Genomic DNA, 25,605 nt, shown 5'->3' with positions numbered 1-25,605 from the left:
CTTGTCTCTCACTGATCAGATAGATACTTATGAGTCACCTAAGCTGGTCCTTCCTTCACTGGAAAGTGATCTCCTCCATTTTACTTTCTACCCAAATCATTAGCAGGCAAGTTCTCATACCACCACTTCATGCATGAGTGACAGCGACTTCTCTTCTCCATCCTTCTGTACACTGCAGGTAGACACTTCTTAGCAGCATGCTGCTCTGAAAAAAATCTTTGCTCAAAAGCTTACTGTGGCTTTTCATTGCCCAGCACCTCCATACTTCTAACCCATGCTTTCTTCACCCCATTTCCTCCCACTCCTCTGAATACATCCTAAATAATGACATCACTCAGCCACAGAGTTCCCTGTTATGTAGAGTGCCATTCCTTCATTTCACCCATTGTTATTTCTTCAGCCTCTTTCCTGAACTGTACTTATCTTCAGGCACCTTTGTTAGTCACTCTCTCTGATCTTATGCATATGCCTGGTCATTTTAAGGAAGGATTGATGTCATACTCTGACCAAGTCATTTAACACCAGACTTAAAGTCTTGGTTAAGGCAAATACTCAAAACTAGTTTTGAAGCAAATGATGGGTATGAAGCGGTAATGTGGAAAAGCAAAGCTGCAATCACCCAGAAGATATTGTTGTTTCTGAAACAATGTCTACTCATGTAGCCCATGCTGGTCTCAAACTCGCTATGGTAGCCAAGGATGACCTTGAACTTGCGACCCCTCTGTCTCTACTTCCAAGTGCGAAAATTACAGGTGTGCACCACTGCTTTTATGTGGTGCTAGGAATTGAACCCAAGGCTATACTATGCAAGCACACTACCAGCTGAGGTACATCCCACCCCCACCCCAGAGCCTCTTCTGATTATTAGAGCTAAGAATAATTTGTCTTACTATTACTCAATTAAAAGGGTTCTTTCCCCTGGTGCCTCCTAATGACAGATAGAGGAAACCCAAAGTTCTCTTGGGTAGTAAGAGGGAGGCTGTCTAGAACTTAAAATTTTAGTGATGACTAGTGAATTAACTAGTTTTTAAACATTAAAGCCAACAGTTTTCTATGTAAAATTCCTCTTTAACATGCAGAGGACGAACAAATGCATATCTTTAAGCCATTTAGTCTCCAGTGCCTTACACATGCTGGTGTTGCAGGGTTGAGAAAGCCTATGAAAAATATTACTGATGTGGATTCTGGTCTTTCTAATAATCATAAAGGTTGGCAGACCAGAATTTTCTGCCTCTTCAGGGAACTAAGTGGAAAAAACTCCCTGAGCTTATGTTTTGGAAGAAATTGGAATCTTTTTTATCCTGCTGTCTTTAAGACTTTTAATAAGATGGAAGTGTATTTGATTTATTAATCCATTGGCCTTGTATGCTGACTATACAAGAACTAATTTTTCTAACAGACACACAAAGAAACCATCAAACTCAGAAACCCTGGGTGGCCAGAAAAGCACAACAGTAGCATGTGGCTGCTTCTAGGAAAAACTCCTTTCTTAGATGTCGGAGGTTTCTGCGTTCCCTCTACAGCAATTATTCTTACAGTTTCCAGTCCAGAGTCAGAAGTAAAGGCTGCACAAAGAAGCCGACTCACGTGAATCCTGCCGTCCTTGATGGCAGGGCCGTCCTCGGCGAGGCGAAGGATGAACAGCCCCATGTTGTACTCTTTCCCTCCTCGGAGGCTGAACCCAAATCCCCGAGGGCCCCTCTCCAGCTCTACTGGGTAACACCCAAGGCTCTGAAGGAAAGAAGCAGGATAGGACGCTCTTATGCACGGCTTTTACTACATCTTGAAGAGAATCTGCTTTTATAGCCAAGAGACATGATGACTACACCTGATATGCATTTCTATGACGTAAGGAAGGAATGCTAGTTTGGGCTGCTATTTAATTTTTATAAATTCATTAGAAGATTATGCAGTCTTCTAGGTGGTCAATGTGAAATAGAACAATTTAGAGAACAGAATTTTTAAATTTTTAATTTTTTAAGAATTTCCCTAAACAATAAGCACAAAGCTCCCCCTATTTAATTAGCTGTAATACCATGTACCTGTACAGATTTAGCCTAGGTTTAAATTTCTCCCTTTACAGGGTAAAGTTTTATCTCTACACCCTCTTGTATGGTATAGTAAATTCCAACCATTTTAGCAGTTCTGTAAAAATTAGTAATTTTGGAAGTAAATGTATTCAAACAGATTTGCAATAAAAACACCCATGTCAGTGACACAGTAACCCGAAATTTCAGCAGCAGGGTGTGTTTACCTGATTGTGCCGGCTTCCCACAACGGAAATCACTGCCGTGTCAGGCTGTGCGAGGTGCTTGTGGTCAGACCACGAATGTCTGTAGGAACTGCAGACATCTTTCCCAATTTCACCTTCTAGGGCAATTCTGTGAGAGAAACCAAGGCATAATCTACCCCGAGGAAATGACAAACAGTCTAGGAAGAAAAGCAGATCAACTTTTCTTTCCTTGAAGCTTTGCCTTGCCATCCTCATCCTTACAAGACGCTGCAGACGGAATATCTCTAGGGCCAGAATTGCCAGAGAAAAGGCTGCTCATTCCTCCAGAGTAGCTTACCGCCTGTGCACACCGTCCCACTTCCTTCAGTGGTGTCCTGATGGAGTTGCTCTCTCAAAGAAAGTTACACTCAAAAAAACAGGCTGGAGCAGATATGGTGACCTTGTGACCCTGAGAAATGGACCTCTCAAAGCCCCAAGGCCTGGGGAGAGGCTGGATTTTCTTTTGTGACTAATGTTTTTAATAACAGGACAGAAATATGTACGCATTCTCACTCAGTCTTAGGCAGTGCAAGAAGACTGACTCAGGTGGGGCCCGGCCTTCCCTACTGAAGTGGTTTCCAAGAGAAGCACAGTCAGTTGCTGGTGTCAGGGTGGCTGGGATGGAGACTGGGAAGGGGGAGACAGTCTGGGTGGGGACCGCAAGGATGAAGTGCACAGCTGCTTTCACCTGGTTATCTGGTTGTGCACGACTGGCTGGGAGAGGGATAGTGAAAAGCAGGGAGATGAGAAAAAACCCAAAACCTGAGAATAGGCACACCTGTCCCCAGGTATGTGGTTGGTCTGTGCCTGTGCCATGGACCTGTGCTGCAGTGCTGGGCTCTGCCGGGCCGAGTTTGTTCCTGATGGCGGACCGTGATGCTCTGTCCAAAGGAGAAAACAACAGAAATCAGAATCAGTACATGAAAACACCAAGGCCGAGTGGATCACTAAGTAAACAAGAGTAATGGTTACAGTCCCCAGTTTGGGGGCTTTCACAGAACTGCACTATTATGTCCTGGAGTTGGAACAGTAATGTCTTTCCCCTCTGGCTTTAAATAACATGTTTCAAGAGGATAGGAGCTATTTCTAATTTCATATTCTCACCCTTGCCTGTCTCTTCCGTACATGGTAATTAGAACTGCACACATCAGCCATCTGTGTAGAGGACAGAGCTCCAGGGGACACTGCTCAGCCCATTCTTAAGTTTCCAGAGCACAGGTCTTTTCCTTCCTCATGGTGCCAAGTTTCAAGATGCTGGAGCGCAGTGGGTGCACGCAAACTCAACACATCTTGGAATTTGCATTTTAACAGAGGAAATTATTCTGCCGGATGCTAAGCATCAATGATCAAAGACATCTAGACTGTCGAGAGAAATGGTTCTAAAGATTTCCTGGTTTTTGTTTTCTAAGAGTACAAATGCAAGAGAGTATTGTGTCCACGTCACTCTTAACTGCTTGGAAAACTGACTACAGAGCCAACCAAGGTCTACATCCACAACTAGATGGATGTTCTTGAAGAGGACAGTCAAAAGAGAATCTTTATCACCACCATCATCAAAATGATGTCTCATCTGGAACTGCATTCTCTTCAAGTATATACTTAGAAATTATTTTGTAAAAATGTTCAATGTGGAGGCTATTTTTTATTAGATCAACATAAATTGATAAATGAATCTTGGAGTATAATGGAGAAAAGAAAATGTGATGTTAAATATAAGGGATGGAAATAGGAAATTTTGTATGCCGGAAGTAGAAACTTCAGGCTTTACAAATCACTATTCTTGGATTCTATTTCTATAATTTTGATTCTGTTGTTTCCCTACAAAATTGTATTTAAGAACAGCACATGCTGGGCGAGGGTAGTACACACTTTTAATCTGAGCACTCCAGAGGCAGAGCCAGGTGGTTCTCTGCGTTCACGGCCACCCTGGTACAGAGTAAGTATTGGGGACAGCTGAAGCTGCACAGAGAAACCCTGTCTCAAAGAACAAAACAAAAAGAGAATGTCTTGCAAGCAGAAGCTGTGAATACTCCTAAAAGCACAGGCAAGATGGTAAGAAGTGAAGAAGACAGAAAGGGAACACAGTCCAGCCCGGGCCGGGGCAGTTCTAATCTTGCTTTGCTGTGGGGCTGTGCCAACACAAGCCCACTAGATGAGGACACATGGGACTAAGTCCTAGACCAGACCTTGTCATTAAAGACAAGTATCCCAGGAGAGAAAATGGAGTAGAGTAGGGTGCCAACCTTTTCTCTGTAATGAACGTGTCTCTTCTATATTGCAGCAGTCACAATTTCTCCTAGTGGATTTAAGAGGTTACAATTTGACCTTCTAACTTTCCCAAAATATGAAAAAAATTATGTATTTAGTTTTTGAGACAGGGTTCATGTAGCCTAGGTTACCCTTGAAATTGTTATGTAGGTGAAGATGACTTTGAACTTTAACTTGCAGTGTCTGCCTCCTGAGTTCTGAGATCCCATACTCAGTTTATATAGTGCTGGATTTGAACTCAGGACTTCAAGCAAACTAAGCAAGAATTCTACCAACTGAACTACATTTATAGTATTTTTTCTTTTCTTTTTTTCTCATTGTATTTATTTTTTACTTTTTAAGATTATAATTAGATTTCTCCCTTCCTTCCTTCCGAATCCTACTTACTTTCTTTCAAATTCATGACCTCCTTTTCCTCCTTTTTTATTCTTTTTTTAAGACAGGGTTTCTCTGTAACTTTGAAACCTGTCCTGGAACTCGCTCTGTAAACCAAGCTATCCTCAAACTCATGGAGATCCACCTGTCTTTGCCTCCCAAGGGCTGGGATTAAAGGCGTGTGCCACCACTGCCTGGCTCCTTTTTCATTCTTACTGCATGTATATATGTGTGCGTTTATACATATACAGCTCTCTAACTGGATGTCAGACTCATTCAACAAGATGGAAGCCACACGTATTACTGGAGACCTAGCTAACTACTCAGTGCTAGTGAAGCTGAGGTTACTGTAGGAGAGTCTACACCCACTAACTCACAACAATCAAAACATTTGTCATTAAATCCACAGGTAAGGAAACTTCTCTCTGTCACAGACTGAGACCAGTACCAGTCAAAAGGCAGAACTGTGGAACTCAGTCCTAGAGAATGCGTCTACAAAACACTTTTGCAACAAAGGCTCAGGGAAAACAATGGAAAAGGGGCAGAAAGTTTGTAAGAGCCAAAGGATCAGAGTCTGCTGTGAGACTGTGTCTCCTAGGAATGTGTGAGGCTATATCCATAAAGTCACCAACATGACCGCCCACATGTGAGCTGAACAAGGACGGCACCAATGGACAAAGTGGATTGGGGAAAAGGTCATGAGACCTCAACCCTATATGGTGCGGTGGTGGCACACACCTTTATCCCAGCACTCAGGAGGCAGAGGCAGGCAGATCTCTGAGTTTGAGGCCAGCCTGGTCTACAGAGTGAGTTCCAGGATTCGCTCCATAGCAACTGGGAAAGTCTGTCTCGAAAAACAACAAAACAAAACAAAAAAACACAAAAAACTATAGGACAAGCAACTGAGAAATTCCAGAAGCAGGAGAAGTCGTCTTCCTCAGGGAAGAGTACACCCAATGTCAGCCCTGAAAAAAAAACGTAGTACAAGTAACATTATGCAAACTGAGCAAGTTTTATCTAATTGGTTTTCTTGTCACCAATTTGAACTTCCCTTGGCTCCTGGGCCTCTAGTTTCAACGTAACCAATGAAACAAACAAAGAAACAATTTTGCTGTTTGTTGTTCTCTTTGAATTTTATCAGAAAAACTGCACAAATAGTAAACAATGGATTAAGTATATCATTCTTCCAATGAGTATTAAGCCTTTTGCTAGAGTTTCTACATGTAAATACCAAAGAAAAGCTATACTGTCAGATGCTGAACAATTAAACGATAGAACAATAGATGCACAATTAAACTATAGCAGTCAGCATTACAGTGTATTGAGAGAATGTTCTCGAAGTGTAAAACTAAGAAAGACATAAAAGATGACTTGAAAAACTGAAGAGGTCTCCCACTCTGTTAGGTGGACTAATATTTAACCATTATCTCAGATCTAGTATGTATATTTTAAAATATATTTTAATAAAAATGATTTTTTGAGAATCTTAATTGGTCAAGGATTTTATATAGGCATGTCCTTTGAATATTGTCATGGTTGGAAAAATATGGCCCCAGTGGTAGTTTGAATGCATTTGGCCCCCCATAAACTCATAGCGATTGGCATTATTAGGAGGTGTGGCCTTGTTGGAGGAAGTTGGATGACACACACTTTTAATCCCAGACCTTGAGGTTGGAGGGCACACCTTTAACCTGGGTCACACCTTCTGTTGGAAGTGTGTCACTACAGGGGCAGGCTTTATGGTCCTTTTCTCAAGCTTCACTCAGAGTGACAGTTAGTTGATTTCCTGCCAGCAGTCCGTCTGCCTGAATGCTGTCATGCTCCACATCATGATGCTGATGGACTGAACCTCTGAAAATGTAAGCCATCACCTCAATTAAATGTTTCTTTGTAAGAGTTGTGGTCATGGTATCTCTTCACAGTAATAGCAAAGCCTAACTAAGAGCTCCCATAGCCTCATGTGTTTGAATGCTTGGCCCACAGGAAGTGGCACTATTAGGAACTGTGGCCTTGTTAGAGCAGGTGTGGCTTTGTTGGATGACGCGTGTCACTATGGAGGTGGGCTTTGAGGTCTTATATGCTCAAGCTATGTTCAGTGTGGCACACAGTTCACTTTCTATTGCCTGTGGATCAAGATGTAGAACTCTCAACTTCCTCTCCACCACCATGTCTGCCTGCATGCTGCCATGCTTCCTGTGATGACGCTAATGGACTACACCAAAGATATGTTCTCCTTTCTAAGGGCCGCTGTGGCCACAGTGTCTATTTCTTCAAAGCAATAAAACCCTAAGACAAATATCTAGCTGTCTTGTGGAAGAGAAAGGTTGCTTTGTCCTAACAGATATACAGGACAACAAATTTACATATAAACTAACATGTCACCAGCAGATGACAAAGTAAAAGAATGGAACGGGTGGAGACTCATGTTTCTAGGATAAGCTGTACAGAGCAGACAGCAGCCCAGGCCAATGAAGTAAAGCAATACTAACTACTACTGATGTAGAGAAATTGGCTTATTACAGGAGTAAAGACTAAAACAAAAGTGAATTCCTAAGATCACTTCCAAAGGAAGACTACAGGTGGATTAAGGACCTCAGTGCGATAAAATATCTAGTAGAAAACAATACAAAAATAATCTCAATGTGTAGTGAAAGGACGATGATTTTAGAACCCGAAGAACAAGTATGTGTCACACACATGCTGGTAATTGCAGTACTTGAGAGGCAGAGGTGAGAAGACCATTAGTTAAGGCAGGCCATGCAACATAAGAAAGTGTCTTAAAATAATATTAAAAGAATAAACATCAAAAGTCCAAGCCATAATGTAAAAATAATTCTTTACATATACACTAAGAATTTCAATTTAATAAGAGTATCAAAGCTAAATGACAAGAATATTTGTATTTCCTAAAATAAAGTTGAATACCAAAATAATTCTCAAGACACCCCCAAATAACATAAGAAAATGATAAGACTTCCCAAAGAAAAATTAAAGGGTATGTTGTGAAATGCAAATTAAATAACAATGTCACAATCCTTCAGACTGAAATAATGCAGATATATGGTGACACATATCTTGAAACAGAAAGATCTCTGAATTCAAGGCTGTGCCAAACAAACAAACAAGCTGATAATACTAAGTAAAGACTGGGATATAAAGGCTCAAGAAGAAATCTTGGTATTTTAGTGAGGTAGAGATTATGAAAATACTCTCATAGTACTGAGCCAAACTGGTATGGTAATGACAGAGAAAGTAATACTATTCCCAGAAATTCTCACACTGTTTTATAAGGAACTCATCCATATAAATGTGTGTATCACAGAACTGTTTTTGATGCTTGGAACTGGGGACAATGTGAGAAGATAGGTCAGATGAGGTAAACACACATAGGAAACTATCAAGTAACAATGTGGATATACCCTAGATGTACATAATGCTTTAAGAACAAAGCACAAGCCAGCAAAAAGAATATAAACAAGTCAGCGTTCATCAACACTAGAATGTTTGTGCATCAGAGGGTATTTACCAAGAAAGTAGAAGGCCAAGTACAAGTCAAGAGACAAATACCTGAAAGTGACACACATGAAAAGGTCTAGTACTCAGAGTAAGTAAAGAAACCTTATAAAAAAGACAAGGCAAGTGAGCTATAAATAGGCAAAGAATCTGAATAGACATTTCTCCAAAGCACAGGAAAAGATGCTAAGTTTAAATTACTAGTCACCAGTGAAACGCAAAGCACAGCACAATGAACTCGCACTTCACACCTATTAGAGTGGCTAGGATGAAAAACCATGCCACAATCAAAAAATAAGTGCTGTGGAGGGCTGACAAAATCGGAAGCCTCATATATGGCTGATGAGCGTATAAGATGGTGAAGGCACTTAGAAATCATTTGGCAACTCCTCAAAAAGTCAAATATAAAAGTACACCATATGACCCAATAATTCTACATTTGGGTATAAATAAACTCAAGAAAATGAAATCATGCTTGAAAAATGAAGCCATGCATTTGCAGGAAAACCTGTACATTAATGTTCACATCAGCATAATTCAAAATAAAAAGGAGAAACAAATGCCTATCAAATGATTAATTGGTAAGCAAAATGATATACATGGAACATTACATATAATGTGTATTACTTATAAAAAGGAATGATAAAGCTACAGTGAAGTTGAACCTTGAAGGTTTGTTAGAGAAAGAAACCAGACAGACAAGTCTTGTACTCCATGATGCCACTGAAGTGAAATTACTGACAAGTTTAAAGAGGCAAACAGTAGATGCGCGGTTCCTGAGAAATGGGAAATAATTATGGGGTTTCTTTTGGGGGCTGATAAAATGTGGAATAGTAATGGTTAGACAACCCTGTGGATAAATTTAAAAAAAATACCTCCCCACACCACATCCAAAATGATCTTCCAGAACAGCACTGGACTGAACATGTTGGGATGAGTTTCATAATCTGTGACTTTATCCTACTTAAAAGAAAAAAGAAGATATGACGACTAGATAGCGTAAGGAGTTTTAGAATCTTTGACTGGATCCTAGAAAACAGAAAACAAACAAAAATCCCTTGGTTCTGAGAACAGGCCCCAGCATAGTAATCTATAGCAAAGTATCACGTATCCCTTGCAACTGAGAAACTAATGACAATATGGTTTACTTTAAAAGACATACAAAGGAAAATGAACAAATGAAGCATACGAGAAGGTAAATTAGAATAGAACTTGGAGAAATGGCAGAAACACAACTAAATGGAGAAAAGGAGAAGAAACAACGGAACTAAACGGAGAAAAAGCCTCAAATGATGCCCACATCACTCCAGAGTACCTTCTTGGTAGCAGTGGTAATTTAAAGTCTTAAACAGGACTTGACGAAACATTAGGAGTCATTTTTGGGGAAAAAGTTTTCTATGTAGTAAGCAGAACCTACCAGGCACATTCAATTCCTGTACCAACTTTAAGGCTAAAGTAGTGTGGGGGAGGCAACAGAAAGGGTGGGCACAGGTCCAGTCATGACTGGAGTTTGACAGCTTTTGTATGGCATATGGCACTTGCCTTGTCATTTCTTTGGCAAAGCAGGCCCAGATATTAAATAACACCTTGCAAAGGGAAGATGAAAGGCTGAGGAAACGCATTGTTCTAGGTGATAACCCTTTCCTGCTCAGTGAAGGGCTTGGGCAAGAAGGTGATGGGTACCAGGGAAGAGGCTGTGGAGCTTAGAGGAATGATGTGAACAGCTCCCAAGAGTCACTGCACTGCAAGGCGGCTGGTAAAGTTTACACTGGATTTAATGAGACATTTGGAAGACTTACAGATTCCATGAATGAAAATTTTAGAACAAAAGAAAGACTTTTTATTATTTCCTGAGTAAAATAAGGGATTCTGAACATTTCTATAGTGTAAAAATATCTAGAGTTCAATAAAAAAGACAAGCAATCACTGAACTAGTTTTCTCCCATTTTCCCATTTCTTCCTAGTGGTGACTAACTCATCATGTCGGTGACCTTAAGCATCTGTCCAGAAATACTTGGGCTAAAATGTCAAAGGTAGATTTTACTCTTAAAAGAAAAAAGCGATTCAGGATAACCTTTTAGAAAAATTTACCAGCCTGATATGGTGGTGCATGTCTTTAATCCCAGGACTGGGGAGGCAGAGGCAGGCAGATCTCTGAGTTCAAGACCAGGTTGGTGTACAGAGTGAGTTCCAGGACAGCCAAGGTTGTTATACAGAGGAACCGTCTTTCAGAACAAAACAAAACAAAACTATCAGTGATAACTGTGGATCAACAATATACTAGGAGAAAGAAATGGTTGTTCTCCTACCTAAGTATCCCAAGAACACTCAAGTATCATCTGTGGCCAGTAGCAGTTGCACATATAAGGACAATGAGAGTAAGCAGTCAGAAAAAAAATGTTACTGTTTGATAGGCTATTTATGTGGTTTTCCTTTGACTGTACTTTATAAAAGTAGCAGCCTGAGATAGACTGGGAACGCTGACGGTTATCTCCTGCAGTCTGTCAGTCCCGTACTTGCAGTCCACTCTACTACTCAGTCCCGCTGAACGCCACACACAACTCTGCAATGCCCTTCTGTGGCACTGACTTCTGCTTTATAATCTGAGTCACAAAATAAATGTTAAGGAGAGAATGCTCGTGAATAAATACCCACCACAGTACCTTGGACAGAAAGAAGACTTATATAATACCTTAAAGGTAAAACCATGAGAGTAGTCCAGTTGGAACAAAAAAGAAAGGCACCCGGGAGTGGTGACGAGCCTAAAGTTCTGGTAGGCTGAGGCAGAAGGGCCACTGGAGATAAGGAGACTGAGACCAGACTTGATAACACAGCGAGATGCTATGGGGGTGGATTACAAACCACCTGGAAATTGACTTTAGGATCAAAGAAGAAAGATGGAACATAAATAAACAAAACAATGGGGAACCCGAATTGCTATCCATACCCTCTTGACAGTACTGGGGATCCAACCCAGGGTCTGTGCAAGCGTTCCGTTGGGCCACATTCTCAAAGTATGAGGAAATTTTATATGGAAGAACCAAGCTCTGCTTCCGAGGAGGGCACATCATGGCATGGATCTGACATATCAACAGCAACTCCATCTAAACCCTTTCAAGCCAAGACTTAAACATTAAGGAAACAAGATCTGAAAGCTATCAATTTTCACTTCTAGATGCTTCTTCAGTTCATAAATAAATGGCCACCACTCACCAACTAAATGACTTTCCTTGAGCAGCTGACAACTTTATTATAAACTGTCTTTTAAGATATAAAATGAAAAAGGCGAGAAATGAGACTGCAGGGCATATAAACAGCTCTCTCACACTCCGTGCTGGTACTGTGCGGTGGCTTGAGGACAGCCCCTGTGGGCTCATGTCTGCACGGGTGGGCCCTAGTTAGTAGAACTATTTGGGCAGAACTGGAAGGCAAAGGCTTGCTGGAGTCGGTGTGGCCTTGTTTGAGGTTTTAACAAACCACACCAGGCATGCTCTTGCTATCTCTTTATCTGCAGCTTTTGCATCAGGTGTAAGCTCTCAGCTCCGGCTCCAGTGCCGTGACTGCCTGCCTGTCGCTGCTCTCCATTATGTTCAGACGCAAGCCCTCAGCTTGTGCTTCCTTTTATAAGTTGCCTTGGTCATGGTGTCTGTTCACAGCAACAGAACAATAACTGAGACACGCTAAGACGTCAGCTTGGGGGAGGCAGGATGGCCACTTCCTCACCTTCTTCCGCAATGACTGTCAGTGTGACAGTGACTCCGGCATCTTTGATCAGCTGAACAATATTATCATGAGACAGGTCAACAATGGACTGCCCATTCACCGCAGAGATGTGATCTCCGACTTTCAGTTTTCCACAGCGATCAGCTGGACTTCCCTCTATGACTCGGCCAATTTTATGAGGAATAACTGTGGAAAGAACCCCAAGTTTTCCAGTTATTAAGATACCTGCTAGTGATGGGCTTGTCATCATCATTATTTAAGTATCATTATCCCTTCCAAATCACTCCCCACTGACCACACACAGAGACTTTTTAATGTGGTTGTAACCATGAATATAAGCTTGTTGATGATTTCCATTTACTGGAAACCTGTACTAGTTTTTCTTGAAAGGCACTGACTTTACTGACCTAAAAAGCTTTACTATGACAGTGACCATTGTAGGGTTGGGGGTGCATCAACCAGACCAGAGAGGTGAAGGTGCGACGCAAGGAAAGGGGCCAGAGTGAGCAGGGAAGAAGGGACAGAGAGTCCGAGTGTGACAGTCCCAGAAGGCTGGCCTGGGGGAATGGAGTGGGGCACGGTGACAGCTGCTCTCCCGCTGCCAGGGCAGGGATGGGGATGCTCCTGGTAGGGCACCACGGGCATCCGCGGCGCTCTAAAGAAAGAGCACTTAGAATATTTCTGGTACTACTGGGCATTGGTGTTGGTTCCACATGTGTCCTTCAGACATCCCTGTAAAAGATCTTTCATCTTTTTCTTTTTTTAGATTTATTTCTGTATATAAATGTTTTGCCTACATGTACATATATACCCTGCATGTATGCCTGATCCCCTTGGAGTTCAGAAGAGGGTGTCAGATCCCTGGGAACTAGAGTTACATATGATTGTGTGGTTGCTGGGAACTGAACCAGGATCCTTTGCAAGAAAAACAAGTGCTCTTAACCACTGAACCATCTTTACAACCGTAGCACGAATTCTAATTGTTCTTAATAATAAAATCTCAAGAGTCAGCTATCAGGGGGTGAAAGCTGAGAGATCAGAGAAGCTCTTACCTCTACCAATGCTCAGAACAAAGAAGTGATCCTGTCCTCAGACTGACATCTGCAGACTACTGCCTCAGACTGCACTGAGTTCCTGTCTCCTCCCGCCTTAGATTAATCTCTCCGCCCAGCAATATCACTCCTGTCTCTACCTCCCTAGTGCTGGCATTAAAGGCATGTGATTCCAAGTGCTGATGATCTCCAGACCACGAGAGACCCTGTCTGAAAGGAAGTGAACTGTGTTCCTGAGGCTGGCACCTCAAGTTGTCTTCATGCACACATGTATACACATATATGCATCCTCCCAATGCACATGCAGTGGCAGAAAATGTCTTGAGATCTTTTTAAAATTAATGTTACATGAGAATAGAAGGCTGAATATTTATTTATTGTTGATACTATTTGGCTCTCTTCGCACAAAACTGTGACTACCACACAGACAGACTAGGGGGTGCAATACGTTGTTGTCACAACTTAAGACAAGGCCCCATGCACTCAGGCATCTTGTCAAAAACAGGTATAATCCAATGTGCAATAAGTGGCATTTGTACTAGAAAACAATTCTATATTCCCTGAGAGTTTCCTAGCCTAGGTCAATAAAGCTACCAGGCACTTGGGCTCTTCATGAATACTGACTGAGAAGAACAGTGAAAGTATTTTTAGATGGCACTGTGAAATAGGTTTAATTTCTTGAGAAAAACACTCCTGACTAGTATTTCAGAATCATAGCTGCTACTTTCCTGTAGATTAGACTTTCATTTTGATTGGGAAAGTTATTGTTGGTCATGATTTATGTCCTTGATCCTGCCAGAATTATACAATAGTAGATGTTATCTATGATGGGGACAATTACTGTTGGACACAAGTGCTAAATAAAATCAAGCTCTTAGGAGTCCATTCTCCTTACAAATGGAATTATAGTGGTATATTATTTGTTTTAATAAGTAAACCCTGCCTGAAGATCAGACGGCAAAGCAGTCATACCAGTCAGCCATACAGGTCAGTGATGACCTTTAATCCCAGGATTTGGGAGACAGAGGCAGAGGGATCTTTATGAGTTTAAGGCCACCCTGAGACACACAAAATTGAATCTGTCTAAAAGAGAAACAGCCCATTCATACAAAGTTGATCCCAGCACTAGGGAGGTGGAGACAGGAATGATATGGCTGGGCAGAGAGAGGAGCATAAGGAGGGAAGAAACAGGAGCTCAGTGGAGTGTGGAGTCTGAAGATTTGCAGAGACAGAATCTTCCCACCCTTTTGGTCTGAAGATTTGGTCGAGGTCTCTCTAGTGGTTGGTTGCTTTGCTTTACTGATCTTTAGGTTGAATATGTCTCTTGGTTTTTATTATTCATGTTACATAGAATAATTAGAAAAAATGTCAATGTTATATGGGCCACAGTCTCCACCAGGCATTCCGGGTTGCTACAGTGTAACAGGTGGCACATCATAGGGAGGCCCTGTTGTGATCTCCTAAATCAAAGGTTTACTCATGAATAGAGTTCATTCTAAATCCTGAGAAGAAATCACTCAGGTCCTTGGCACACTGGAAGGTTTGTTCAGACTAGGGAAAGCATCAAACAGAATGAATCTGTGAAATCTCAGTGGTTCCCTTTCTTGTACCACAAACAATAAAAACTCAGAGACAGAAATTGGGGTTCAACCCAAAAACCAGAAAAGCAAAGCAGCCAAGCCACTAGAGAAGTCTTACCTCTATCAAGGCTGGGCGACCAGAGACTAAGCAGCCTATGCCTCCCTCTCTTCCCACATTTATTCCTTCTAGTGCTGGGATTATAGGTGTGTGTGACTCCCTAGGGCTGGGATTAAAGGTGTGAGCCACCACCACCCGGATTTGTTTCTATTTGATCTTGTGTAGCCCAAGATGGCCTTGAACTCACAGAGATTCACCTCTGTCTCCCAAATCCTGGGATTAAGGGTGTGTGTCACCATGACCTGACCTCTAGTGGCTTTAGCTTTGCCTCTGGTCTTCAGGCAAGATTTATTTAACAAAATACAGTAATATACCAGTACACTTCCTTACAGTGTGAGCTGAGCAACAGCATGGCACTACAGAATGGGGGTATGCTCCTCCACACGGAGCTTGTCTGGGTGAAGGAGGGTGGAAGTGGCCAGATTCTTAAAGTCCACTTAGAGTGGAGTCACCAAAGCAACTAGAACCATCAGGCCCCCCTGAAAGGTCATACCCGAACATTCTGAGTGGACTGGGAAAACTGTCATGGTATTTTCCTCAGAGAGCACAAAGCTACAAGTCTTGTATCATTTTGTTGGTATATAGTCTATGGATATCTGCCATAAAGCCTCCTTTTCCGTATCTATCTACACTCATCTCTGGCCTCAATCTGTCTCACGGTTTAGCATGCCTAGTTATTTAGGTCACGCTAGTACTCTTAAACATTTATTTTCAGTTAAAAAAAAAAAAGACTGCACCTGGAAATGTCCTTTTCTCAAATAAACCTTTGTAACCAGAACTGAAAAGCATGGAGAACATGACAAGAGTAACGCCCCTACAGTGCTGGCAAAGGAAAAGGAGCCCTTCTCTGCAGCTCAAATGGGGCCTTTTCTAAGCACTGCCCACTCAGCACTGAGGCTCACTGAGGATGGGTGCTGACCGGGACCTCCTGATCTCAGACGAAGTTAATAGTAGGGAACCTTGCAGTTTCAGAACTGACACCAGATGTGTTACTAGGAACGCCTTTTTGAGACACATGCCACTAGAAGGCACATTTATCTAGAAGAAAAAAATGATCTTATGTCAAACAGGGCCCTGGGACAGGTCCATAGAAAGGACCTTACAGGTAGGCTTTCTGCCTTTCCACAGTACACACCCCTTAGAAAGTGCACTTTACACAGACACATTAGCTGTGCTGCTTCTGTGAGCGAAAGCTCTGCTCTCTGAATGGACAAACGGCATTCTATGAGGGACGCTCCAGGGTCCAGAACCTGTGAGATTATTATCTAGCAGTTAAGTAAAATCACTAATTTTGATTTTGTATCTTGAATAAAAATTTGAGTATTTATTATGAAAAACACACCAACCACCTGGGCCTAATTTACGTTCACACTGATAACTCATGAGCTGCAAACACTCATTTCCTGCCACATGTTAGTTTTGTCTTAATCTTACATTTGAATTGGGTTTTCATATTTTATTATTAAGTATGAACAAAGACTGTAAAGGTTCTCTAATAGAGAAGGTTGCTGGGTATCCAGCGACTGTGAGGCTGAGCCAGGAGGACCACTTAAGCCCACAAGTTCAGTAATAGCCTAGACAATAAGACACTGTCTCAAATACCCAGCGTTTTAGGTAAGATGATAATAACAATAGCAGTAGTAACCACAATGAGCCACAGCAACTACTGTGGGCTCTGGGATCTACTTTTTTTTTTTTTTGAGACAAGGTTTCTCTGTTATAGCTCTGGCTGTCCTGGAACTCACTCAGATCTGCCTGCCTCAAGAGCTGGGATTAAAGGCATGCAGTACCGCCACTAGGAAACATACTTATCTCTTGCAATCTTCAAACCCAATGATAAACGATACAACTATGTTTTAGCACCAGCCTCAGTTTACAGAGGAACCACAGCTCTTGTTGGGTAAGTAGCCTACCCCAAGGTTAAGTCTTCTGCTATTAAAGACAGAATAGGCTTGAATCCAAGTTTGTCTGATTATAAAGCCTAAAAAATTCAATGATATCTTATTCAGAGGCCAAATATCTATAATACACAAAAGCTCTCAAAATAGTACAGTGTTTAAATGAATATAAAAACAAAATATAAACATAAACTGCCAGGGGCCATGCGAGTCGCAGCAGGTGACAACTCGTGTTCAGATGTCAGCCCACCAGAGGAGTGTTATGTGACGTGCCCAGACAAGGTCTGCAGGACCACTGACTCTGGAAACCGTTGCTCACTTTTGCTAAAGCACCTTGGCATCTCTGCAGTACCTGCCCTGTAGTGTGTAATCTTATGTGGTGTGTATATGTAATCTCATGATTACATCTCAATCTTGGGGGCACATATAATCTGTGGAAGATGATTGATGACTTTCTATTTGGCTGTGTAATTTTTTTTTTTGAGACAGGTTTCTCTGTAGCTTTTGGTTCCTGTCCTGGAACTAGCTCTTGTAGACCAGGGCTGGACTCGAACTCACAGAGATCCACCTGCCTCTGCCTCCCAAGTGCTGAGATTAAAGGCGTGCGCCACCACCGCCTGGCTTGGTTGTGTAATTTTGATATATAATATATATATTTGGACATGCTTTATAAGTAGATCTATTTGTCCTATGAGGACTGTAGACAATAAAAGTCTGCTTTGTTCCTTTTTACTCAAAGACTGATATCAAAAAATAACAACTTCTCTTCAGTGTAACACAAACTGCACACAATTACCTTTTACCATCACTTTTACCTCAGAATCAGTTCAAACTAGACTTAAAGGCTTTTTGTAAATAGATCGTAAGTTTAAAACCTTACAGCTGTGTACAAGGGCAGAATCACAGATGACTAACCAAAGCTACTACACAAAGCACCCTAGGAAAAACGTGCCCGTTCTTCACTTGCCAGTATGTTACCAACAGACCTATGTCTCAAAGTCTGTCACTGGGCACTGTGCATCCAACCCCTAGTCTGGTTACAGTTTTACTCCTGAAACCTTGAAATCCATGCGTTACTATCGCAATGGCTCAACTCCTAATCCTTATTCTAGGAATGTGATTTTTGACCAATGAAAGGTAACTTTTGTATTTTCTTCATTGCCTCAAGGCTCCTGGGAAAAAGAAAGCCTAAAAACTTTCTTTTTCCCAGAAGCAGCAGGGAGGAGTCAGAAGTAGGACAGGAGAATTAGAGTAGAGTAGAAACAGAACAATAAAGAGACTGATTCGGAAGAGCAAACGCGGAGTTTTTCATTTCGCCCTCAGACAGCCAGACAAAGAAGCCCTTTTTGCTTGTTGTAGTGTCTGATTCTGAACCCTGAAGAATGTCTTTCTTGCGCTGGACCCCAAAGACTATTGTTAATAAACAAATAAACTTGAAAATGTTTAAACACATAAGTAATGCAACTTCTTACTTTATTATTGCTTTGTTTTACAGGGAACACTAGATTCTCATTACTTTTTGCAGTGATAGGAAGAGACCATTTTTAATATAAAAGTTGTCAGCACTATCACAAATTATAAAAATCTTTTACTATTTTTATTAATTTGAATGTCAGGGATTAGATAAAATGATTAATATGATTATCTTTAATAGTTACTCATTTTTAAGTCTGATTTCCAATAAGACAACACCAAAACATCTCTTTTTTCATATTCTGACACAGGCCATATAATCATCTTCACAGCATCAGTGACAGTTCTAGTTCCAAGTGTTACCATAGCAACTGCTTTTGGAAAATGGAATTAGTGTCAGTGAGCAGTGACCTGACTCATATCACAGCAGCTTCTCCCTTCACATGCATGTATTCGTTGTAGCAAGATTTTTGCAAATTGGTTTCCTGAAAATGTTTTAATTTTTTTAAAAAATTAAGGTCTTAGTCACTGTTAAGTTTAATAGGATCTCCTATTCAACATATACCCAAGATATAATCAAATCCACTAGCAAATGACAGGATATTCTTATGTGGTCTAGGCTATTTTATTGTTCTGATGTAGAAAAAAATAATTATTAGATAACCATAACACAGAAATGTCAGTGCTGGTTCTCATCTGAGATTCAACTGGATTTCATAATCATAGTTAGGATCCCTGCTTTAGAAACATGAAGACAAGGTGAACGTCTAGCGTGCTGAACCCTCACAGCCTGGCGCTCACCACTGTGCTCCCTGCTCCCTGAACCCTCACAGCCTGGCGCTCACCACTGTGCTTCCCTGCTCCCTGAACCCTCACAGCCTGGCGCTCACCACTGTGCTTCCCTGCTCCCTGAACCCTCACAGCCTGGCACTCACCACTGTGCTTCCCTCTCCCACACACTCATCCACTCACATGGAAAGCTCTTGACACTGGCTCAGAATACTAATTTTAAACGGTCTAACAAAATCTTACCTTTCAATGAAATATGTATGAAAGGCATAAATGCTTCTTTTCATTCAACAAGAAGGCATTATAGTTGGAATACAATTATTATGAAGCAACATAAAATAACTAAGGCATAATTGGGTCAAGACTTTCCGTTTCTCAGTTTTACTCTTTCCTCAACTACCCCCAGATTTTAATTCATTTCTACTTTACCATTTCTAATTTGGGAAAGTCTATGCCCTCAAAACTTAATTATTACTTAAAAGAATGTAAGTCGTATCTTCTCTAAAGTCATAAAACTGGGTCCCTGGCAATTTCTGTATTTTCTTAGTGTAGCCTTGGTGAAAACTAAGACTTATTTTATGACGACATTTGAGATGCCTGAGGAGTCTGAAGGCAGGAGGTTTGGTTTAGATTACCTAATTTTGAAATTAAGGACTCTCTCTCTCTCTCTCTGACACACACACACACACACACACACACACACACACACACACACACTAAAAATTTACTACCTTAAAAAGATATATCCCAAAGAAAATTTATACACAGGTCCTAATTCATTTCATAAAGTCAGGGAAACTGAATGTTCAGGGAGAGACAAGAGGATACAGTCGCCCTTACCTCCTGGAGGTGGCTTGCTTTTAGAGGTGAGGATGACAAAACCAAACCCTTCATTTTCTTTTCTCTGTAAGATAACATCATAGGCCTCCTGGGCAGGTCTGGCTGGGAGCTCAGCCCGATTCAGGTGGGGGGATCCGTTCTGTGTGAAGGCTTGAGGGCTGTCATCCTCAGATTGCTTGTCTATAATAAACATTACCGGTTTTAATATATGGAAAATAGTTTGTGCTAGATTAGTATTTTAGTGCTGAGCTAATAAAAGAAAATTTCATTTCTACTACTACAAAGAATAGAAATGTAGCATGTTGCCCCCTCTTCCCTGGGAATCTTGGGCATAATCAAAGTACAGATGTAGGCAGCAGGGATGGATATATCTAACTTCCTAAATACTTAAAATATACAATATATATGACCTAATGTTATATCACTTTTGAGAAAGTTCCTCAAAACATCTATGTGATTAGATAGTTAAAAAGAATTGTTGGGCCAGCCAGTTAGCTCAGTGGGTAAAGGTACTTGTCATCAACATACATACAATAAATAAAGTAAAAAATAAAAAGCTATGAAAATCAGAATTATTGGAATTGCTTTAGTTCTGTGAAGATTATAAAGTTTTAACAAAAGCAGATGATAGAAGAGAGACAGTAAACTTCCTTTTAAAATGAACTGTAATATAATTTAGTCAGCGACTGATGTTCACAGATGTCTGTGGAGATGAAAGATTCAAGAATGCTGCCCCAAACTGTCTGCTATCTGTACAGGATGCATCTTATATAGGCGTTTTATAATCCAAGTTTCCTGATTGATGGGACCAGCTGAGTTCATCACGCTACTCTGTATATAACAAGCTTGCCTGTGAACGGCAGACTCTCTTGGGTATGAAGTCATATGGAATCCCCTAGCAAGGGCAGCTATCCCTGGGCCCTTTTGCTGCTATTCGAGGATATACAAGAACTTGAGAATGAAATGGATGCTTTAATTGATTTGGAAAAAAAAAGGAAAGATTTATTTGTGTGCTAATTGGGTCAGTCATCACTAAGAATGTATTCTATTTGTTTAAGACATATTTATAAAGCCTCTTTAGCTTTAAATTTTGCTTGGTGTTAAGAATGTTTTAGCTGCTGAGTTGGTAAAGTGCTTGGGCCATATTGGGGAGGCAGAGACAGGCAAATCCTTGGGGCTTGCCTGCCTAGTTTATACAGAAAGTTCCAGGCCAATGAAGTACCCTGTCTCAAAAAAATAAAAATAAATAAATAAAAGATGCTTTAGGAATAACCAAGGTTGTACTCTCTGTGCACATGTCTCCCCTCCCCCTACAGACATGAGCACATAGACACATTTAAAGAGTATATTTTAGAATCTCGCATAAAATACCAACACCCCGTAATTACTGAGAAAGCAGAGATGGGGTTCTTTTCCCATTGGAATTCTTTAGCCAAGTCTCTAATAATACAAAATTGCTATAAAACACCATGGCTTTCCCTGTGATACTTCTCAAGTTCTCACTAACTACAGACATGCTCTGACCCTAGCACCACCAGCAACACCGCATGGAGATCAGTGTGACTCTCCAGTGTGACGCTGTTTACAAAGAGAGCATCCTTCTGTCGTATTGCTGCTCAGACCACGAGCTTAACTTGTCTTCAGCACTAGGTTCAATCCCCAGTACAAAAAGAGATCAGATGATACTATTAATTTAATAAGTTAATTAACACTGACCAATACCTACTTGTATACTACTCCTACGTAGTAAATGGATTAAAATCCATCTCTTCATTAGACTTAATTTCTTGTGCTACTGAACTGTTCTTTTGGGTAAGGATTCACTTACAAAATCCTGTCCAGCTGGACATTGTGGCAGAGACAGGCAGATATCTGTGTAGGCTAGCCTGGTTTATATAGTGAGTTCCAGGCCAGCTAGGGCAAACCTGCTCTCAAAATATATATATATATTCAATGCTCACAAAGGCATTGATAAAAAACTAAAAGAGCTGTTCAAATTCTACTGTCATGGTTTAGACTCTGGGCCCCTTATTTACTGTCTGAGAAGCTCTTGGTGGGTGACTGTACATGACTAATTACAACAGAGTCGGAGTCCAAATAAACTAATTTTGATACATCTGATACAAAGTGAGCACCAATACGTTTTAAATTATAGTACACGAAAACTTTTTTACTGCATGTGTGTGTGTGCATGCATGTACTTGTATAAATGGAGGCTGGAGGACACCTTCGAATGCCAGGGTCTCCAGGGGATCTTCCTGCCTTTGCCTCCCCAGTAATGTGATCACAAATCATGCTGCCATGCTTGCCTTTTTACAGGGCTGCTATTTTAAGTACATGCCAACTTACCTGGCTTTTTATGTGGCTATGGGGATCAAATAAACTCAGGTCTTCAAGCTTGTAAGGGCAAGAACTTTACTGAGTTATCTTTCCTGGCCCTAGATCAAAACTTTATAATGAGAAGCACTCCAACTTCCTGTGAATATCTGTGACTTTACCATGATCAAGCCTTTTGATATATTTTGGTAGGGGCTATTTTGGTATGCTGAAATAGCAATATATTTATAAAAATAACTTTTAAACTGATATTTCCATTTACAGTAATATATTGGTAAAATCAGCTAGTATGATAATATTATAATATGATAATGATAATATGGTAATGTAGTAACTTTTTCTTTGGAAAACTATTTCGGGTTCTAATACCAAATAGGTCAGCATATACATTGCTGAGTATTGTAAAACACCCTAATAAAACAGAGCAAGTGGATCCTTAGTTTCAGTGTTGAAAGAATTTTACACACCTCCACAGAAGATTTTTCTCCTGACAGTCAGTAACACATGGCCATTCCGAGCAGCAGTGGTCATTAAATCCAAGACTTGCTTGTGTGATTTTCCTTTAACAGGAATCCCATCAATGCACATCAATTCATCGGCAGCACGAAGCCGACCATCCTTTTCAGCTGCTCCAAGGGGAATAATGGCCCCAATATATATCTGTAAGACAGCAAAGCATAGGTTGGTCTATGCAATTCAGTAAGATCAGTTGAAGAGTTTAAGACTTCATCTATGAAAAGTCATATTTCAGAAAAGTAGTATTTTAGAAATTATATATCCTCCAAAGTGGTACTTCAAATACCCACACTGTAAGATATAATTCTAGATCCTCAGGGTTGAGCACAAGGAAGGAAATACAAAGTTGCTTAAGAACTTAAAAAGCACCTCCAAGTTCTCCACCACTACAATGGACCAAAACGCTAAAAGTAATCTAAAAGAAATGCCAAAGAGAAAGATATTCTACAACTGTTCACAGCAACCAGGGTCATTCTTATGATTCTCCCACATCTACAATGACCAACAATACAATACAAGTTCAGGGTATATAACCAAGAAATAGTTGTTGTTCCTAAAATGCCAGAGGGGGCAGGGAGGATGAGGGTCATTTGCATCTTGTACAAAGACCCAGTTCACTTTGCTCTTCAGGAGTTAGAATTCTAAAATTTTATGCTATTTATAGAACTACTAAAATTTGACGTTTAGAAAAGAATAGTTGCTCTCAAGTTACTGAGGATAAATCCTTTAATGTACTAAGTGAACATTGTGACTATCAACAAAACAGAAGGCAATGAAAAACACATATGCTATCAAAGCACAGTATCTGACATTTGCTCTGTGCACAATGGGCTATAAGCTTCACGTATCCAAATGAACACTGTCACTGTAAGCTATAAGATCAATTATAACATTTATATGCTATAAATATGTGATGTAGGAGGCTCTTCTGTTTTGTGTTGATTTCATTGGTTAAATAAAGAAACTTCCTTGGCCGTTTGATAGGACAGAACATTAGGTAGGAGGGGTAGACAGAACAGGATGCTGGGTAGAACGCAGTGAGACAGAAGCCATGGCTCTCCGGCCCGAGATGGACATAGGCTAAAATCTTGCCGATAAGCCACATTCATGTGATGATACACAGATTTATTAGAAATGGGTTAATTAAGATGTGAGAGTTAGTCAAGAAGAGGCTAGAGATAATGGGCCAGGCAGTGTTTTAAATGAATACAGTTTCTGTGTAATTATTTCAGGTAAAGCTAGTTGGGCGGCAGGATGCGGCCTGCTCACTTCATCACTACAGATACATTTCACTCAAAAACAGAAGCCTTTCATACGTAAAGGACTAAATTTCCAAGAGTTATAATGCAGAACTTTTCTATCATATATAACGAATGTAAATGTAAACTCTAGATCATTTTACTGCTGCCTTTCAACACTAAGGCAAAATGTAAAACCAAAGCCCACTGTATTTTCTAAATTAACCCACATAATCCAAATTCTGGCTTTAAATGTTTTATAAATATGACTATTATTTCTTCTAGAAAGTCTCTAATGGTAGAGCTAAGGACAGAACAACAGGCAAAGCATTGAGCCTGGTGCGAGCTTTCTACTGAGCATTCTGAAGACCAGCTACTGTGGGGAAGTAGATACTAGATTACATGCGGGTTCTGAGAGAAGGAAAATGCCTCAGACTCTGTCTAACAAAGGCAGAGGTGAATAATTAGTTCAAATAAGCTTTTTCTCTGGCACTAGGAATCAAACTAGGCCCTCAAGCCTGCTAGTCACATGCACGTTTACCACTGACAATTCTAGTTCCAAATAAGCTTTGTGTATTTACAAAGAACAGAAGTAAATTAACTGATGTTATGTTTAGAGCTAAATGCTCAGATTTTAATGTGGTTTTAAACTTATGCCATACCACGTTAACCTAACAGACCATGACAGACATAAAATGCAGTGTTCATATTAATAAAATCATTACAGGGAAAAAAACGAGCAAACTTAAGGGAGAGAAAAGGAAACAAAATAAAAAATACCATTGCCATGGTCTGATGAGCAATGCTCCCCACAGGCATCGCTCCCTGAATATGTGGTCCTCAGTGAGGATTCGTCAGCAAAGTTATGGAACCTTTGGAGCAAGTTTTGAGATTTTATATCCACTCCCCATTTCCAGTTTGTTCTCTGCTTCCTGCATGTAGATGGAAATGTGATCTCTCAGCTTCCAGCTCTGGGCCCCTGGTCCATGCTTTCCTGCCATTATAGACTATCCCCTGGGAATGATATGCCAAGTAAATTCTCCCTTCTCAGTTGCTTTGATCGTGGTACTTTACCCCAGTAACAAAAGTAACTACTACAACTTATATTCTACCAAGTCCCCACTTAAGGATATTAACTAGAGCAGCAAGCAGGGTGTGCTGGTCATACTTTTAATCCCCAAAGGGTGGCAACTGCAGGCTGATCTCTAAGGCCAGTTTAGTCTACACAGAGAGTTCTAGATCAGCCAGGCTACATAGTGTGACAATGTCTCAAAAACCCCAAACCCACAGCAAAAACCAAACAAACAAAACTAGGGGCGCCAACATCCCAAAGTTTATACTTACAGACTGGTCAGGTCCATCTCCTCCTAGCACCCTGAAGCCAAACCCTGATTCTTGTTTCCGAAGAAAAACATCCAGATCTTTGGTGTTTGGTGCTAAGGAAAGTAAGAATATTTAACTATAATTTATTTTAACTGTATTAAAATAAAATAAAGCCCAATATTTAACAGAAAAATACTATAGAGCAGTCAAAAACTATAATCTCAGAACTATCAGATACATGAAAATTTATGTGAGAATTTAAGGAAATTAAAATGTTAATCAAAACTGGGTCAAGACCGTTAGGTTAAACATCAAAGTCCTATCCTTTCAGTATTTCTTTGACACTAACT

The 25,605-nt window shown here is 40.5% G+C and overlaps 1 protein-coding gene across 2 annotated transcripts in view; it reads right to left on the bottom strand.

Moving 5' to 3' along the window:
• The window catches only part of Magi3 (membrane associated guanylate kinase, WW and PDZ domain containing 3), a 205,077-nt gene that overhangs the window by 9,470 nt on the left and 170,002 nt on the right, over positions 1–25,605 (bottom strand). For both annotated transcript variants that reach the window (XM_075981725.1, XM_075981724.1), the window contains exons 13-19: positions 25,277–25,368; positions 22,646–22,838; positions 19,842–20,021; positions 12,152–12,337; positions 3,051–3,153; positions 2,255–2,381; positions 1,588–1,731 (exon numbers count right to left, since the gene is read on the bottom strand). In XM_075981725.1, the coding sequence (XP_075837840.1) occupies positions 1,588–1,731; positions 2,255–2,381; positions 3,051–3,153; positions 12,152–12,337; positions 19,842–20,021; positions 22,646–22,838; positions 25,277–25,368 (1,025 nt within the window). The remainder of the gene's footprint in view (positions 1–1,587; positions 1,732–2,254; positions 2,382–3,050; positions 3,154–12,151; positions 12,338–19,841; positions 20,022–22,645; positions 22,839–25,276; positions 25,369–25,605) is intronic.

Source organism: Microtus pennsylvanicus, chromosome 7 (genome assembly GCF_037038515.1).
Source record: "Microtus pennsylvanicus isolate mMicPen1 chromosome 7, mMicPen1.hap1, whole genome shotgun sequence".
NCBI classification, from domain to species: domain Eukaryota; kingdom Metazoa; phylum Chordata; class Mammalia; order Rodentia; family Cricetidae; genus Microtus; species Microtus pennsylvanicus.
Note: the sequence above shows the minus strand (reverse complement) of the source record. Positions and strands in the feature narration are given on the sequence as shown.